Source organism: Rhinolophus hipposideros, assembly GCF_964194185.1.
Source record: "Rhinolophus hipposideros genome assembly, chromosome: 20".
Taxonomy (NCBI): domain Eukaryota; kingdom Metazoa; phylum Chordata; class Mammalia; order Chiroptera; family Rhinolophidae; genus Rhinolophus; species Rhinolophus hipposideros.
The window spans coordinates 35,064,066-35,080,799 of NC_138066.1; the positions used below are offsets into that span (position 1 = coordinate 35,064,066).

The window sequence follows — 16,734 nt, forward strand, 5'->3', positions numbered from 1 at the left end:
CCCCACCCACAGCCTGCAATGCAGGCTCACAAGGACACTCTTCAGGATATAAAAGCCCACAAGTTGGCCGTGCCCACCCGCTGGCTTCCAGTCACTAGACTCACAAGTAGGAGGCATCACTGCTCCCTATATGGCCACGCTGGCCCTGACCACCTCAGACAACCCTGACTCCGGAGCAGCCTGGCTGCCTCCTGTCTGGAGACTGAACGCGTGTGATGCCAGTAGATGTTCAGGTCCACACACACTTCCCTCCCCCAGGCACAAACTTGCACTACTGCCTGGCTAGGGCCTACGTGACCCTTCCCTTGCCCTTGTTTCTCCAGGGCAGAAACAAGAATTCACCCACTCCCATGCCGCTCCCATCTCATTTCTTCAACTCACCTTGTCCCCATGAGAGTATTTCTTCAATTTCACCAAAACCTGTGGAATCTAGAGGGTGACGCAGGGGAAAAACAGAAAGCATGAGTTCTTCTCATTCACCTAGAACTAATGACATCCCCTCCAACCGCCTGTTCTGGGCAGAGAGATAGGAACACGCTTGTCCCGGAAGTGAAACCATTATTGGAACCAAATCAGGAAGCTGACGGGTACCCAAGCACCTGGTGCCCTCAGCCTACAGGACATAGGGACCCCGCTTCAAGACCAGGTCCCACTTCCCTGGCTCCCTTAACTGCCCTGCACCAATCTGGCTGACAGCTGAGCTGAACAGCACCTGTGTGCTAAGAAACAGCAGAGCCCTGCCAAGTGGGCTAAGCATGGCCCTGGAACTTTTAGAGAAAATAATCAATGGGAACTCGTGCTAGGGGATCTGGCAGGCTGGGCATGACGCCAGTGGGGAGAAACATGGGGCCAAGGTCCAGGATATTGTTGCTTTTCCTGAGAACCATTCCATGGCTCTTTGCTGCTTCCATGTCCCAGGTACCTTGAGGAAGGTGAAAGCTGTCCACTTGAGCTCCTCTGTGCCCTCAGGAGACTCGATGAGCCCCACAAGGCAAGCTTTCCAGATCTCCAGGACAAAAAGGGGGGTGGGGATATGCTGTGGGAAGATCCAAGGGTGAGGCATAAGAGGGGGCCCCATCCCCCTTTCATCTTCTGCAGGCTCCTGGGGACCAGGCTGGGCCCAAGACTACAAAGCACAGGTACTTCCCTACTCTAACGTGAGGACCAGGGACGTCAGGTGAGATGGCAGAACCATGCAGGACGAGCATCCACTTTCCACTACGAACAGGAGAAACGCTATTTCTCTCAGAAGGACCCGCAGAATCCTCCCTCCTGCCCCCAAGCGGCCAGCCACCTTGAAGACAGAGAAGCAACTCTGGCCCTCCCACCTGCATGCGTTTCACCATCATCAGCTGTTCCACCAGGGGCTGCGTCTCCCCCGTCAGGTTCATGGTGCCCTCGAGCAGGACCAGTGCGTGGACTGTAGGGAAGCCAGTTTTGTGCGGCTGCTCAGAATGCACAGACAGCATGGTGGGGATGCTGAGGGGACAGATACACAGGGGACAGTGTTTGGTGAGCTAGGAAGAGTTTGCAGAGAATGGTCAGGGCCAGGTGCTACGTCATCCCACCCCTACCCATGACCTTTCACCTCTCCCCGGGAGTTGGGTACCTCCTAATGAGTGTGCCACATTGCTCAGCCTGGCTCCGGAGTTGGGCGTTGCTGAGATTGGCCAGGGTCTCTCCAAGCTTCAAGAGAGAATGCTCAATGGCTGTCCAGGAGGCTAGCAGAGAAAAGGAAATGCAGGAACATGATGGGAAACAGAGGAGAGGGAGAGACTGGCCCCAAACTCCTGGTCTTTGGTGCCCCCTGGGCCCACAAAACCACGCAGGGAGGCTTCCCCTGAGGGTGACAAGGAGGCTGGGGGCCTGGGGGCAGCATGCACTGTTTCCAGAAGGAGGGTACATACCAACAGTGGAGCCCCTAAACCCCATTCCCAGAGGCCTGACTTCTAGGGGATGCGTGCAGCTGACTTTAGAGACTAGGTATGTCCTAACACAGGCAGTGGCGGGGGCGGGAGCGGGGCGTGGAGTCCAGTGACTGGAAGAGGGAGGCAGCCACACGTCACTTCAGGAGTGGGCCAGCCTTGCCAAGTGGCCATCACTCTCCACCCCAGTCAAGCTGGACTCTACACAGCCTTCCGTGTTTATCCACTCATTGTCTGGTCCTTGGCACTACCTGCTCTCACTCCTGAAATGCCCCTCCTACTCATCCTCACCGCTCCAACTCTCACTGTCCTTCAAGTCTCTGTTCAAGCCCCAGCGCCTTTCATACCTTCCCCAACTGGTCCAGCCCACTGAGCTCTCCTCCCAAATGCCTGACTCATGGTCTATACCGAATGATTTAGCACTTAATTACAAATCACTTATCCTAGTTACAATTCCAGAGGGTCAAATGATGAATAATGGCACCAACTAGCCCATTAACCTCCATGTAGCATAGGGGGAAAAAACAAAGATATGACCTGAGATCCATTCAAATTAAGTTAAATATTCATTCATTTTTCAGCCAATAAACATTTGTCAAGTGCTCCAGATAGTTAAGAAACTGTCAACACAGCCCATTTTTACACAGTGGTCACCTTTCTGGATTTTTCATAGGCAATGGAACACATTTTGAGCGGTACTAAGTATACGAATGCTGAAACAAGTTCTTTAACCAGGTCCTGAAGACCTGGGGGTAACCCATTCTACCATTCTCATTATGGGAGAATGAGAGAGCCTTGGGAGGTCCCCCAAGCCACAGGCTCCATGTGCAGAATCTTCCCTCCCATTAGGTGACCTGTCTGATCTCAGGCTCTGGAGGGTTCCAATATTTAACATCTGCACTTAAGTGAAGAGGTGTACGGCACAGCAGGCCTGACAGCAGACACGTATAATGTTTAAAGGGACATTTTAGGCAATGCTCAAACACTGGAGTCATTTGTTTCTCAGATGATCAGTAACATGGAGAAAACACAAGAATGGTGGTGTGCTTGTCTTGTCCTCTTAATTTCTTCCATGTATATTACATGCTAGTCTTGCTCCCCACTAGCATGTACGCTGGCTGAGGGCAGGGACCCTGCCACATGCTCCTTCGGTAGCCCCCCAACCCCCCGCCCCCAGCACCTGGCACAGTGCTGGGCATACAATAATGCTCAGTAAATACCTGTTGGTTGATTGGCTCGGGTGCCACCCTGCCCAAGTCCCTGGGATGTATGCAATGCTTATGGGGAGAAAAAAAAGGAAGTGGGATGATTTCAGATCCTCCTGGAAAGTGGGATGCCATCCTGCCTCTCCCCTCTCAATTAAAGAACCAGCTATGGGAGCACTGGCAGGTGGGGCTCAGGGGAACTAGGGGACATACAGGCCTCCTCTAGTTTGGCGATGTGGAGTAGGGCACGGTTCTTGGTGCTGCTGAGGGTCTTATCCAGGCGCTGTAGGCACATGGCAAGCTGCTTCTCCCCGGCGGCTGGAGTGCCAGCCTCCAGACCCTCCTGCAGCCGCTCCGCAGAGGCTGCAGTGCAGCGCAGCAGCCAGTGGAGGGCGCTGAGAAGGGCCCGGCACAGCCCGATACACTCCTCGGCTTTGCCGTGACAGCTACCAGGAAAGGATGCAGTATCAGTCTCCGCTCCAATGGCTGAAATCTGACCCACACCAATGTTCCCCAAAGTGCCTGGCACGCCCCTACTAAGGAGAAGAGCTGGGAAGTTAGCAAAGACGGGGAAGACAGCCCCATTGCCTTCCACTGGACAAGATTTCAAATGAGCTATTCCAAATCCATTAAGAGGCATTTTTGTTCTCAGGGAATAAGTAGAAAAGGATGCGGATGGGTCGGTGCAGATGAACAGGTGGGAAGAAGTGTGGAAACCCACAGAGTTGGGCTCAGTCTATGTTCATGCAGCTTCCCCTTTATACTAAGCTAATGATGGGGGGTGGGAGCCCCTCACCCCTGCCATTACCTCAGTCGGTCACAAAACATGTCCATGATATCCAGCAAAGCCTGGACACACAGGTCCCGGGAAAAATCATCAAACTGTGGAAAGAACACTGGCGATGCTACGGAATGCCCAGTAAAGCCCCAGTCTTACACAAGGTAGATGGGACATTCAGGATTCCTGCTCATCTTTCCTCCCACCTCAGGTTTCACACTTGGCATCCTTTGAACATTGGAAATTGGCTCCTAACTGCCAGTCCCTACTTCCCAAGATGCTCCTCCCTCCAATGGAAGGCAGTAATGCCAGCCAGAGGCCTTGTGTGCTGCCGCCAGCCTCGGTGGTCACATGATCAGAGAGGTCAAGGACGTGGAGCTCCCTGTCACCACCATATCTCTGTCCCCCTGCCCCCCACCTGGCTTGTGAATAGTTATGGTCATACCTTACTGATAGCTGTGAGGACCGAGGAGTAGGACACCATCTAGAGGGAAAGAAGAAAGATGAAGTTCAGACCATTAGTGTCCCCCAGTTAAGAGAAACAAACACTGACAGTTCAAGTTGCTGCAGCTCTCCTAAAATCTCAACCCCTTCCAGTGGCCTTCCTCAACCCATTAAAAGAAAGGCACTAGCACTAGACATTGTACCCATTCCTGCTCCTATCAGACTCACCGCCAGTGACATCATAAACGCACTCAGAAGATGATTTGGGGGTATCCCAAGGTGCCATGTTTCATGTTCACATGCCACTCATTGTTCACTACACCCAAGGTTTAACTGACTGCCAGTGAGCAGAAGAATGGATAAGAGCTAGGTTATGTTCCTTTACCTCTATAATTTCTATCAAGAGTGATTTTATTTGAACAAGAACTGGGGACAAGCACACATTTCCTGCAATGACTAGGTAGTATCTGCACCTTGAAATAGGCAGTGAATTTCATTATACACACTCTTACTCATTTCTCAGGACTTATCCTCTAGGATACCTTCTCTAATCAACCGCAACCTCCCACCCAAAGCTGAAATCCTTCCTCTGGGCTCCAAGTAATCCCCTTATGCTCATCATTGCACAGCGGGTGCCTGCTGCCCCCACCAAACCAGGAGCTTCCTGAGGGCGAGAATACTTTTACTCAGTGACCCCCATAAACTTGATGATAATGTTTGTAGAATGAATAAGTAAAAAACACACCTTTAGATCAGTATTTCCCAAAGTAGCTTCCAAAGCTGCACTGTCCCATAAAGACACCACTAACCACATGTGGCTGTTTAAATTTAAAAGAAATTTAAAATTCAGTTCCTTAGTCATACTGGCCACATTTCAAGCGTTCAATGGCCACATGTGGCTGGTGGCGACTGTATCAGACAGCATAAAGGTAGATCATTTCTATCACTGTAGAAAGTTCTATTGGATAATATTGTTCCAAAGGTTCTTGAAGATGTTAAGAAATTTTATAATATTGAACGTCAACTAAAAATAATTTTAAAATTTTTAAAAAGAAATTTTACACACACACATATGCACATAGTTTCTGTGTGATGTGAATTTGAGAAATTCTGGGATAAATATAAAGAGCTTTCTGCAAAGTAAAGGTTCTTTTAGTAAAGAGCTCTCTTTCCTGCAGGACTTTTCTGAACCACAATATACCTGTAGACAATGAGAATCTCTAAGATTACGACTGATGAAGCAAGCAATCCTTTTCAAACTTACTTGACCAAGGAATCTCATTTCACTAGTATTTCCAAAATACGTTTTGGGAAATTCCACCTAAAGAGTGAGATTTCTGAGAACAGAAATAATGTTGAATTTATATCTGTTGCTCTAGAACCTAGTCCGGGGCCTAGCTGAAGGTAGGTCCTCCATTTCTATTGTTTTGGGTTAATGAATTCTAGTAACTAACATTCTGAAAAAAAATTATTTACCTTAAAATAAATTTCTACTAGTAAAACCTATTCATCACCATAAGATTAGAGATGTAGTTCAAAAGACATAATTTCTCCCGAATGAAATCAAATCCTACAAAGTCTTACAAACCCAACAACGTCTTTTAAGTTGCCATATTTAAAAAATAATAACTCTAGCATGCTGATAAAATAGGAGTAATACTATAGAAAATAGTTACAATCATATGTTCAAAATCAGTGGCAAGGGCTGGCCTGGTCGCTCAGGTGGTTGGAACACCACGTTCCTAATGCCGAGGTCACTGGTTCGATTCCCACATAGGCCAATGAGCTGTGTCCTCCACAGCTAAGATTGTGAACAACAGCTCTCCCTGGAGCTGGGCTGCCGTGGGCAGCCGGAGCTTGGCGTGAGCTGGGGTGGGCGGCTGCGTGAGTGGCCGGCAGCAGCATGAATGGCCGGAAGCCAGTGAGAGCTGCTGTGAGCCATTGTGAGTGGCCGCCGGTCGAGCGACTGCCTCAGCCGGGGGGGGAGCGCAAGTCTCATAATACCAGCAGGGGCCAGGGAGCTGTGTCCTACACAACTAGACTGAGAAACGACGGCTTAAACTGGAGTGGTGGGGGGGGTAAAAAAAAGGGGGGGAACAGTGGCAAAATACACCAAAATGAAAAAGCAGGACACAATGACAGAAACTGTCAAGATACCTGCCTGGTGGGTTGTCTTCACCAGAGGAATAGAAATTTCCAAAGATTTAAGAAGAAAGCTAAGTCAGCCTCCAAGACCTTCGTATGGTGAACTTTATGTGTACAGCAATGCCCTCCACGTCTAATTTCTCCATCATGTGAACAGACTGCTCTCTGCTCAGACATCTTTAACTAATATTCTTGGGTAAACAGGTGCAAAACACACAGAGGACTTAAATACACAATTAGTGTTTAGTGCCCCTCTCAGCAGGACACACTATGAGACAAGTGCTAGTGTCTGACAGTGATCAGAAAGTTGGGAGCCTGCCTGGGCAGGATGACCATAACGTTCCAGGCAAGTGTTTGTTTATTTATAACTGATGTCCCCATAGCAAGAGCTTGGCAGAGAACTGAACCTTGTTGGGTACCAACCTGAAGGGGGAGCTGGACGTTCCCACTACAAACTGACCCCAAACTACCAGAAGAGAAACCCACAATTCCGCAATTCCGTATGTTCTAAGGGATGCCGTTAGTTACAATGAGTTTATATGGTCTCCAAATTCAGAATTGTGTTCAATTTTTGCTAACAGCATCAATAAAGTACTTCTACTCTAGAGACCTAAAAATACTTTCCACATGGTGAACTGTTTTTCACAGCAGGATTTAACCTATTTCAGGCTTAATACATCTATCAACGTAGAGGCTCTAAACTACCACCAGTCCAGGGCTGGAGACCGTCTGTGTGGCCCACTGCACAGCTGGCCAGCCCACACTGCCCCTGCAGCTGTTCTCTAATCTCCTCTGCTCTTCATGTTCAATACCCCAACTGCTCTTGAGTGCCCTCTACACGCACAGCACTGGACCAAAGAGCCTCTTAACTGTGAAAGAGGAATAAATTACTAATTTTGCTTAGCACTTTGTAAGTCACAAAGGTCTTTAATGTGTATTTATTTCTCTCTCACTGTTACTCCAGCCTCTTTCTCCCTCTTGCCATTCCCATCAGTGTTTACATATCTATTTTTAAAGGAACTTTCTGCAGACTCTACGTTTCCAATCAACCACCACTTTCTCTCTCCTGCTCTTCAAGGCATAAGAGGTCTCTACACTTATTGTCTTTGCCTTCCTTCCTTCCATTTGCAATTCAACCCACTTTAATCACTTCTGGCCTTCCCACTGCATGAATCTTCTCGTTAAGCTCATCAACAAACCCGTTGTTAAGTCCCACGGACATGTCTCAGTTCTGATCTCACTGACCTCCCAGCAGAATCTAACACCAGGAAACCCCTCCTCATTCTTCAGTCCTTCCCTTCCTCCCTGGGCTTTTCTTGATGCCACCCTTTCTTGCTTTTCTACGCTCTTGGCTGATCCCTTCTTTTTAGACTTCTACATGAAATTCCTTTCCTGTGTGTGTTCCTTAAATGTGACTGGCTCCTCAGGAATATGGCTTGGGTCACTCACTTCCTTTCTCTCTCTCCACACTCTCTCTGGGCAATCTCACCCATGCCCATAGCTTCAATTATCATCTGATGACTCCTAAATCAAAAGCTCTAGTCTAGACCTCTCCTGAATTCAACTGCCTACTGAGTACCTCCTCTTTGCTAGCCCACCAGGCACCTTAAACGTAACAAGGCCAAAATCAAACATGTCCTCTCCACCCATCATCTGCATCTCAACCCTAACAACAGCTCTACTCTACTCTCACTGGTTCCTTACAATCCTATCAATCATCTAGTCCTCCAAACCAGAAACCTAGACTTTGGCCTGGATTTCTTCCTCTCTTGTGGCTCTCATCCAGTTAATCACCAAATTCTCTCAATGTCACTTCCTAAATTGTTCTTGAATTCATTTTTTCCTGCTGCCACTTCCCAGGTCTATGCTAGTATCATCTCTTACCTGAATCACTACAATAGCCTAAATCAGAGGTTGGAAAACTATGGCTTGCAAGCCCAATCTGGCTCATCAGATTTTATAAGTAATTAAAAGTTTTATCAGAACACAGGCATTCCAATTTATTTACATATTTCTATATCTTTTCATGCTATAATGCCACAATAGACAGAGACCATATGGCATACAAAGCAGAAAGTATTTACTATCTGGTCCTTTATAAAAAAAATACGCCAGACTAAATGGTCTCCTTGCCTTCTGTCTTACCCTCCTCCAATTCATTCTTTAAACTAAAACCAGAGTAATTTTTCTAAAATTAATCCACAAATTCCCCAAATTCACAAAGTCAAGGAAATTCCAATCAAAACACAAGGATTGAAAGTAACAACAAACTGATTCTGAAATTTGTCTGGAAAAGAAAAATGCCTGAAAACAGCCAAGAAATTTTTGAAAAATAAAACAACTACAGGAAGACTTGCCTAGCCAGATATCAAACATACTAGTAAAGTACTGATGTGAAAAAGACAAATATATCAATGAAATATACTAGAATGTCAAGAAATGGACCCTCATCTATTAAAAGAATTTAGGATATGACAAAGAATAGCCTATACAACAAAGGTCAGTTGAGCTGACTATCTGTTTGGAAAAATAAATTTGGATCTTTTCCTCACACGACAATAAATTCTAAATGTATTAGACAAAATAAATATAAAACATAAAAGTGAAGTGTTGGCAGAAATTAGAGAATATATTTTGATCCTTGGAGCAGGCAACCTGATATAGAAGACAAAAGCCATATAGAAAAAAAAAAGGGTTAAATCTGACAAAAAAAAAAAATTAAAAACTCCACATACCAAAAAAATAAAATCACAAAGTTAAAGAAAAGTAACAGAAAGAAAATTTAAAACATATATAACAGATAAAGATTAAAAGATAGATTATATTAAAAGACACTTAAAAATCGGTAAAAATTCTTTCTTCCCGGGTTGATGAAAATGTTCCAAATTGATTGTGGTGATGGTTGCCCAACTCTGAACACACTAAAGACTAGTGAATTATATACCTTAAATGGGTAAACCAAATAGTCCATGATATATATCTCAATAAAGCCGTTACCAAAAAAATAAAGGAAACAATCAAACAATAGAAAAATGGGCAAATTATATACATAAGTAATTCACAGAAGATATGCATACAAAAATATGCTCAACATCACAATCATGGAAATACATAATATAATGTGATGTCATTTTCTGCCTCTCTGGAAAAAAATCTTAAAGGAATCCATCCAGCATTGGCAAAGGTGTGGGGAATACTGTCAAACACTATGGAAGGGGGTGCAAACTGATGCAATCCTTTTTGGAGGGCACTTTGCAGGATCTGCTACAATTTATTTTTTTTTTAATTCTTTTTTAAGGAGGGCACAGCTCACAGTGGCCCACGCAGGGATCGAACCAACAACTTTGGTGCCACCAGCACCATGCTCTAACCAACTGAGCTAACCAGGCACCCCTCTACTACAATTTAACATGTGGGTACTCTTCAAACCAGCAATTCCACTTCTAGGTATCTATCCTAGGGAAATATTCCCAGATATGCAGAGAGGTAAGTATAAGGATGTTCAGTGAAACATGGATTATAAAATAAAAAATTAAAAACAAACAACATACAGTACATGTGGAATATTATACCACAGCTAAAAAGAATAAGGTAGGTAAGTATGTGCTAATATGGAAGCAAAGATGATGCCAAGAGGAAAGAGGAAATACAACTATGTGCCAACTGAGGGATACTACTCAGCAATTTTTAGAAAAGAATGAACTACTGACATACACAACAACATAAAGGTTAAAAATGTTGATATTAAACAAAAGAGAAATATACAGAGTATACGATTCCATTTTTATGAAATCCAAAAATAGTCAATATTAATCTAGAGTGACAGAAAACATTTAGTGGTTGTAGGAGAACGGACTAGGAAGGGGCACAAGGGAACTTTCTGGGAGAAAGAAAATGTTCTGTATCTTACGTTGGATGTTAATGACATGGGTATATATATATATATATATAATTGCTAAAACTCACTGAATTAATCTTAAGATCTGCACATTTTATTGCATGTTAAATATACATACATACACACACACACATATGTGTGTGTGTGTGTGTGTGTATATATCCTGTCACACTATTCCTCCACTTAAAGCCACTTAAATAGGTACTCATCACCCTATTCCAAATTCCTTAGCATCACCCACAGGTCCTTTTTGACCTAGCCTCTATGTCTCTCTAAACCAGTCTCCTCGAAGTGCTAGCTTAGCAGTGATCAAAATATGATCCAGGAACCAACCCCTAGCGTCTGTGAAGTCAAAACTATTTTTTAAATACTACTATGATGTTATCTACCTTTTCCACTCTCATTTTCTCACAAGTGTACAGTGGAATGTCCCAGAGGCTCCATGCCATGTGACGATGTTATATAACTAAATGTGTCAACAACTGGAATATCTGTATAACTCAGTAATGAATATTTTCCAAATGACCAATTCATAATATTATAAAATCAGGCATGCATGGGTAAAAGCAAGAAAGACCAAACGGTAATGCAACAATATAAAAAGTTCACTGATGTGGTTTCAGATCGCCTGTTAAATTTTAGTATGATATCAAAGAAGACCGTCCACATTTATCTGAAACGCTTATTAAAATACTCTTCCCTTTTCAAACTAAGTATTTGATGTGTAAGGCCAGATTTTGTTCATATACTTCAACCAAAACAGCCTACTGGTATAATTGAATGCAGATATGAGAATTTAGCTGTCTGCTATTAGGCCAGACATTCAAGAAATTTGCAAAAATGTAAAACGATGTCCCTTTCCTCACTGATTTCTTTTTGCTTTGGAATATATGGTTACTTCTCATTAAAATGTTATTTCTATTAACATGCAATGGGTTTATTTTTTGTTAATTTTAAATATATGAATATTTTTAAATTTGTTTTAATTTCTAAAATGGTAAATATGAATAGATACCACATAAACAAAAGCTCTATGGGAGTCTCAATCATTTTTAAGAGTATGAAAGGTCCTGAGATGAAAACTGCTGCTTTAGCCATACCAAACTATTTCCAGCTCCTAAACAACACCACGTGGTTTTTGTCTCCCAGCCTTTGCATATGCTTTTCTCTCGGCTTTGTATACTCTCATCAATCTGCCTGGCTAACTCCTACTCAACATACATGTCTTGGTTTAAACATCACATCCCCCAATTGCTCAGCCTGGATTAGGTGCCCCTCCCATGTACTCCCCCGGTACCCTGTCCTAGCCTATATCATAAGCCCATCATCCTGTGACTGACTGCTTATTTAGTCTGTATTATTCACTAAATTCTTTCGGTGCTGGGATCAGTTCACAGCCATAACCCCAGGGCCTACAGCACTGTCTGGCACACATAAGCATCCATGAATATTTTTTGATAGAATAAGTTAATGTAATATTCATCATAACCAATGAAATATCATTCTTTTCAGGAGAAAACTGAGGCTCAGAGAAGTGGTGTGTTCAAACAAATTCACCTAGAAAGTGTGAGCTAACAATTGTACTCCAAGTCTTTTACCTCTGCCAGAATAAGTGGAGCAGTTTACCTGGGAACTAATGGCATACTTCAGGTAGGACAGGATGAGAGGATTGGGGGAAGGTCCAATCATGGCCTGCTCCAGCAGTGCTTCTGCAAGGGGAATAACAGCGACTGTGTGGTTACAACTTTTCTGGGTTTAGCCCTCCCATCCTTCCTTCCTATTTCACTTGAGACCTGCTAGATTGAGAATGTCCCAGGTGGCTCCTTTGGGAAAGAATTTCTTCATGTTGATTGCCCACTGGTAGTCACTCCATCGCTCCTTCCAGGCTTGCAAAATGGCCTGCTTCAGGTTCACCACCTTCATGATTTCACTCTGTGGAGGCAGGACCGGAGGCAGGGCCGAAGGCAGTGAGCTCTGAGGTTGGAGAAACCGAACCAGAGAAGGGGACAGGAGATTCCGAGGGAAAGAAAAGGGGAGGACAGAGTTAAATGGAACGGTGAAGATACAAGAAAATTTAAGGGAGGCAGAGGAACTGAAAAGGAAAAAAGGGTAAGGGAGGTGGTACGAATACTGTTAGGTTCTTCCCTCCTGAACCATCCCTCCTTGAACTGGGGCAATAAGAAAAGGGTGGCAAAGGGGCTTAATACAAAGAGTAAAAAGGACAACAAAGAGTTAAGACAGTTCCAGTTGCCTAATGACTCCCTTACCTCTGGCTGCGTCCCAAAATCTAGATTTTCCCAAATCTAGATTCTCCACCCCCACCCCCATTTCCTCCACCTTCCCCAGCCATGAAACTATAATTCCCTATTTCCTTTCATCCACCACCTCCCCAAATTAAGCCTACCGGACAGTCTAGTTCTAGGTCCCAGGTATCGCCATTTTGGCACTTATCAAAGAGCTAATTTTCTATTGGCTAGGAGTAACAAACATGAACCAATAGGAATGCAGCAAGCGACAGGTCACACCACGAGGTCTTCTGGGAATTGTAGTTTCTCGGACTGAGCTAGCGAGCGAGAAAAACAAGGGACTAAGCTAGTCAGCCCACTTGTTTCTCATCTTTAGGGAAGGACACGTAAGAGCTGAGGCATCACAGGGGCTCAGCAGGCTGAGGAGGGAGGGTTCTCGAAAGGCCGCTCGCCATCAGGCGTCGCCCAATGACGTCACTGCAGACCGGGCATTTAAATCATATTCTGACACCCTTTCTTTACCCGCTAGTTAGTAGGCACAACAAGGGTGTGGCGTTAGTTTAGCAATACGTTCCCTCTTTCCTGGTCTCTTTTTCTTTCTTTCCTAAACCTCTGGGTCTGCCAGAGTTCTCATTTCCACACCTGTATTCCAGAGGCGACATTGAGGGTCCCTCAGTTACACACACACCACCACTTCTCCCCCAAATCTGGCAGCCCTCCCAGAATCTCCTGGCCCTGCATACTGCTTGAATACAGGGAGGAGTAAAAAGAAAAGTAAGGAGGAAACTAAGGTTATCAAAAATAAGGAAAGTTTGAAAAACTGTGGTAGATAAGAGGGCCGTAGGAGACCTGATGACTAAATGTAACTCGTCTCCTGGATGTGATCCTGGAACAGAAAAAGAACATTAGATGAAAACTAAGAAATCTGAATGAATCATGGACATCGGTTAATAATAATGTATCAATGTTGGTTCAACTGTAATAATCGTAATTGTAACAAATGTACCATACTAATGTAAAGTGTTAATAAAAGCGGAAATTGGGTGTGGAATATGCAGTGACCATCTACTGTCTTCAAATTTTTTCCTTTGTAGCTAAAAACATTCTTTAAAACAATTATTAAAAACAATGTGATGTTTTAACTGTAATTGAAAATTTTAAAAATATATATTTAAAAAATGTGATGTCTCACTTATCCTATGGAACCATATTGTAGATAATTATGTCTATGGCTTCAGGCATTGGCCCTTCTTTCTCCCTCAGTGAAAAGCCCAAAAGCAAATGCTACCCACTTCTTGTTCCAATGTCTAAGCCTCCCTATCACAGCCCTCATCCCTACCCTGTGCTGTGAACAGGTTGTCCCTAACATTTACAACCAGGGACAAGAGTAAACATGCAGGCCCAGCCAGTATCCTGCCACCCTTATTTTCAGCCCCTCATCCCATGCCCTGAGGAGCTTGATATCCTCCCTAATCCATGATTCCAAGCTCCCTAGATATTCGCCAACAACCAACCATGTTTTGGCCACCCTTTCAGTGGCAAACTCAGTCCTCAGGGAAATGAATCTCGGAGAGCAGCCCACTCAGGCTCTGGAAACAAACTTGTGACCCTTAGGACAAAGAATAACAATATCTGGGTATCTGGAGCATAGTCTAAACAGGGAGACAAGGACTCCTCTTCTGAAGGGGAAGGTGCAGCTAGAGGAGCGCCAGATCACATCCCATTAAGGTCATTATTGCCTACCGCCTTTCTCACTCCCCATACAACCACCCACAGCCCCTCCATTCTGCTCCCATTTGTGCCTGCCCTAGTGATACCACTGTTTATACAAAACAGCTGCCAAATATGTATAGCCAAAGCTTCCAAAGCAGAAAGGAGGGAGAACCGAGACTCGTTACAACCTCCAAACTACCCCCAGCACACACACAAACCCTGTTTCTCTCTGCAGTTGAAGCACATACCTGGCCTCCCTTCCTTTCCCAGGCCCCTCACCCTATCTCTGCCTGCTACCCTACTCTCATTCCTTTCCTGTTACTGCAGCCCAGGGCTCTCCACCTTCAGCCATTCCTGGATCCTGCAGCTTCTTTCCCATCCCTCATAGCCAAAACTGCCCCTGTGGGAGAGAAGCTGTCAACTTTGTGACTGCTCCTGACTGGGTGTTGGGTCCAGTCCACATGGGAGTGGGGAATATTTGGGCCCTAAGGATAGTAATATTCTCAGCTTAAGCCATCACCCTCTGGCCAGAAACCTTCCAGATCTTGGAGGCGGGGAAGCTCCTTCCCACTTCCTCCCTTCCCAGTGGCAGGGAGGTGGATTTTGTAGTCAGGCTATCTGCCCCACCCCCACCAGTAGCCCTTTCTCTATCTTTTGCAGGGTTTCCACAAGGACTCCTTTAGTTCTGGGCAAGGGCTGTCTTCAATTTCTCTACTTTGTCCTGACTTCTAGGCTGTAAATATCAGAGACAGCCTTTCCATGCACCACCTCTTCCCTCCACACCACAGTAGCTTCTTAGGACCCACAAGCTCTCTGGCTTCCCCACAAGGGTGGGACTCCATGATAATCCTCCAGTGCATGAGAGAAGAGATGCTGATATCCCCTTCGGATGTGCAGGGAAACTCTCCCCAGAAACAGTCCCTCTCAAAAACCCCTTTCACTCCACTTCCTTTTGCTGTCTGTTTCTTCTCCCTCAGCACTGATAGATGTGGAGCTCCCACCTCTGCTCTCTTATCCCTGAGCCCTAACCTCCTCATCATGTTGGCTGGTCTGGCTGGGAAAGGGGTCTGGCTGGAGAAGAGGGGCAGATGGAAGCCAGGCAGGTAGTGACATGGCAACACTGAAACAGTGGCAGAAAAGGCTAGAATAGGCTTGGGGTGGACTAAGAGGTTGTGAGGAACAGGGTTTTTGGTACTCAGGGGGTTGGAGACATTTCTTATCTAGGCTAGAAAGAAGTATAAGGACAAGTGGTAAGAGTACAGACCCAGAAACACTGAAATACTTGGGAAGCATATAAGGCACAGAGGGAAACTGAGTCAGTCTCCTCCCCTAATGGAATATTTTCTTTTGAAAGCTTGCCTGGGTCCCCCCACTGTGGGGAGTTAATTGGCAGCAGATGGATGGGGAAAGAGAGTCATTCCCACACACTCATATACAGCTGGCTCCAAAGCAGTTCCCTTTCCCCACCAGTCCCTACATCAAAATCCCTGCTTTCTATCTATCTGGCGGGGTGGGAGGATGTGGGAGAGACCTACATGGTGCCCCCAACACAGGGACAGCCCTGGATCCCCTACAGTTTCCTATCTCTGTCTTCCCACTGACCTCACAAGAGGTCAAGAAAAAGACCAGCCAGAACAGTAAAAGGCAGAATTTGAACCATCCTTGGAGTAGTTTTCTAACACCCTGAAGGACACCTTCCCTTTCCACACTCCCAGTGCAGAGAAAAGAGATACTATGATCCTTAGGCCTGGACAGTGGCAGAGAAGGAGGCCAGCCTGCCATTCCTTTGCATTGCCCCTCCCGCTAGGTCCTGAGAGCCACTCTATACTCATGGCCTCCATACCAGCCTGTCCCACGTGTCCTTTAGCTGGATGGGTAGGGCTGCGGTATGGTAAGACCCAAACTCTATGGAAAAGAAGACAGTCCCTTACCTCCTCCCTCCTCTCTCCTCTTGGCAAAGGCTGGATGAGCAGGTTCTGTGTGGGAGTGAAACCAGAAGCTGGGAACTTTAGGGGATCCAATACCTGGCACATATTAAATGCTCAAAAAAAGTGTCAAATGAATGAATAAAAGCAGGAGAAATCCTGAAAGACGTCATGGAGAAGGTGTCAACTTTTCCCACTTCTTGCCTCAGCTACCAAAAGCCAGGCTCAGCCTGGCCTGAGTCCCTTACCTGGCTCCCTTTTTTATGACCCATAACAAGGGTATCTGATAGGATAAAGATGATTGATAAGGGGGCATTAAAGTGTCCACTTTACTTTTAGCAGTGCAACTATTTGCCTAATTCCACAGTCTGTCTCTCAACTCTGCCAGCCACTTGATCCCCAGCTCCTATAAACTGTCCCCTCTTTCTTTCCTTTATTTCCACCATCTTTTCTTG

At 45.3% G+C, this 16,734-nt stretch overlaps 1 protein-coding gene across 9 annotated transcripts in view; it reads right to left on the reverse strand.

Annotated features, from left to right (window-relative positions):
* Positions 1-16,734, reverse strand: part of MED24 (mediator complex subunit 24) — a 29,985-nt gene that overhangs the window by 9,704 nt on the left and 3,547 nt on the right. The window contains exons 2-12 of one of the 9 annotated variants that reach the window (XM_081028868.1): positions 13,491-13,527; positions 12,189-12,369; positions 12,022-12,104; positions 4,354-4,392; positions 3,939-4,012; positions 3,344-3,576; positions 3,146-3,202; positions 1,610-1,721; positions 1,329-1,479; positions 923-1,036; positions 382-429 (exon numbers count right to left, since the gene is read on the reverse strand). In XM_081028868.1, the coding sequence (XP_080884994.1) occupies positions 382-429; positions 923-1,036; positions 1,329-1,479; positions 1,610-1,721; positions 3,146-3,202; positions 3,344-3,576; positions 3,939-4,012; positions 4,354-4,392; positions 12,022-12,104; positions 12,189-12,369; positions 13,491-13,527 (1,129 nt within the window). The other 8 variants (XM_081028871.1, XM_081028872.1, XM_081028876.1 and 5 more) reach the window with 8 other exon arrangements.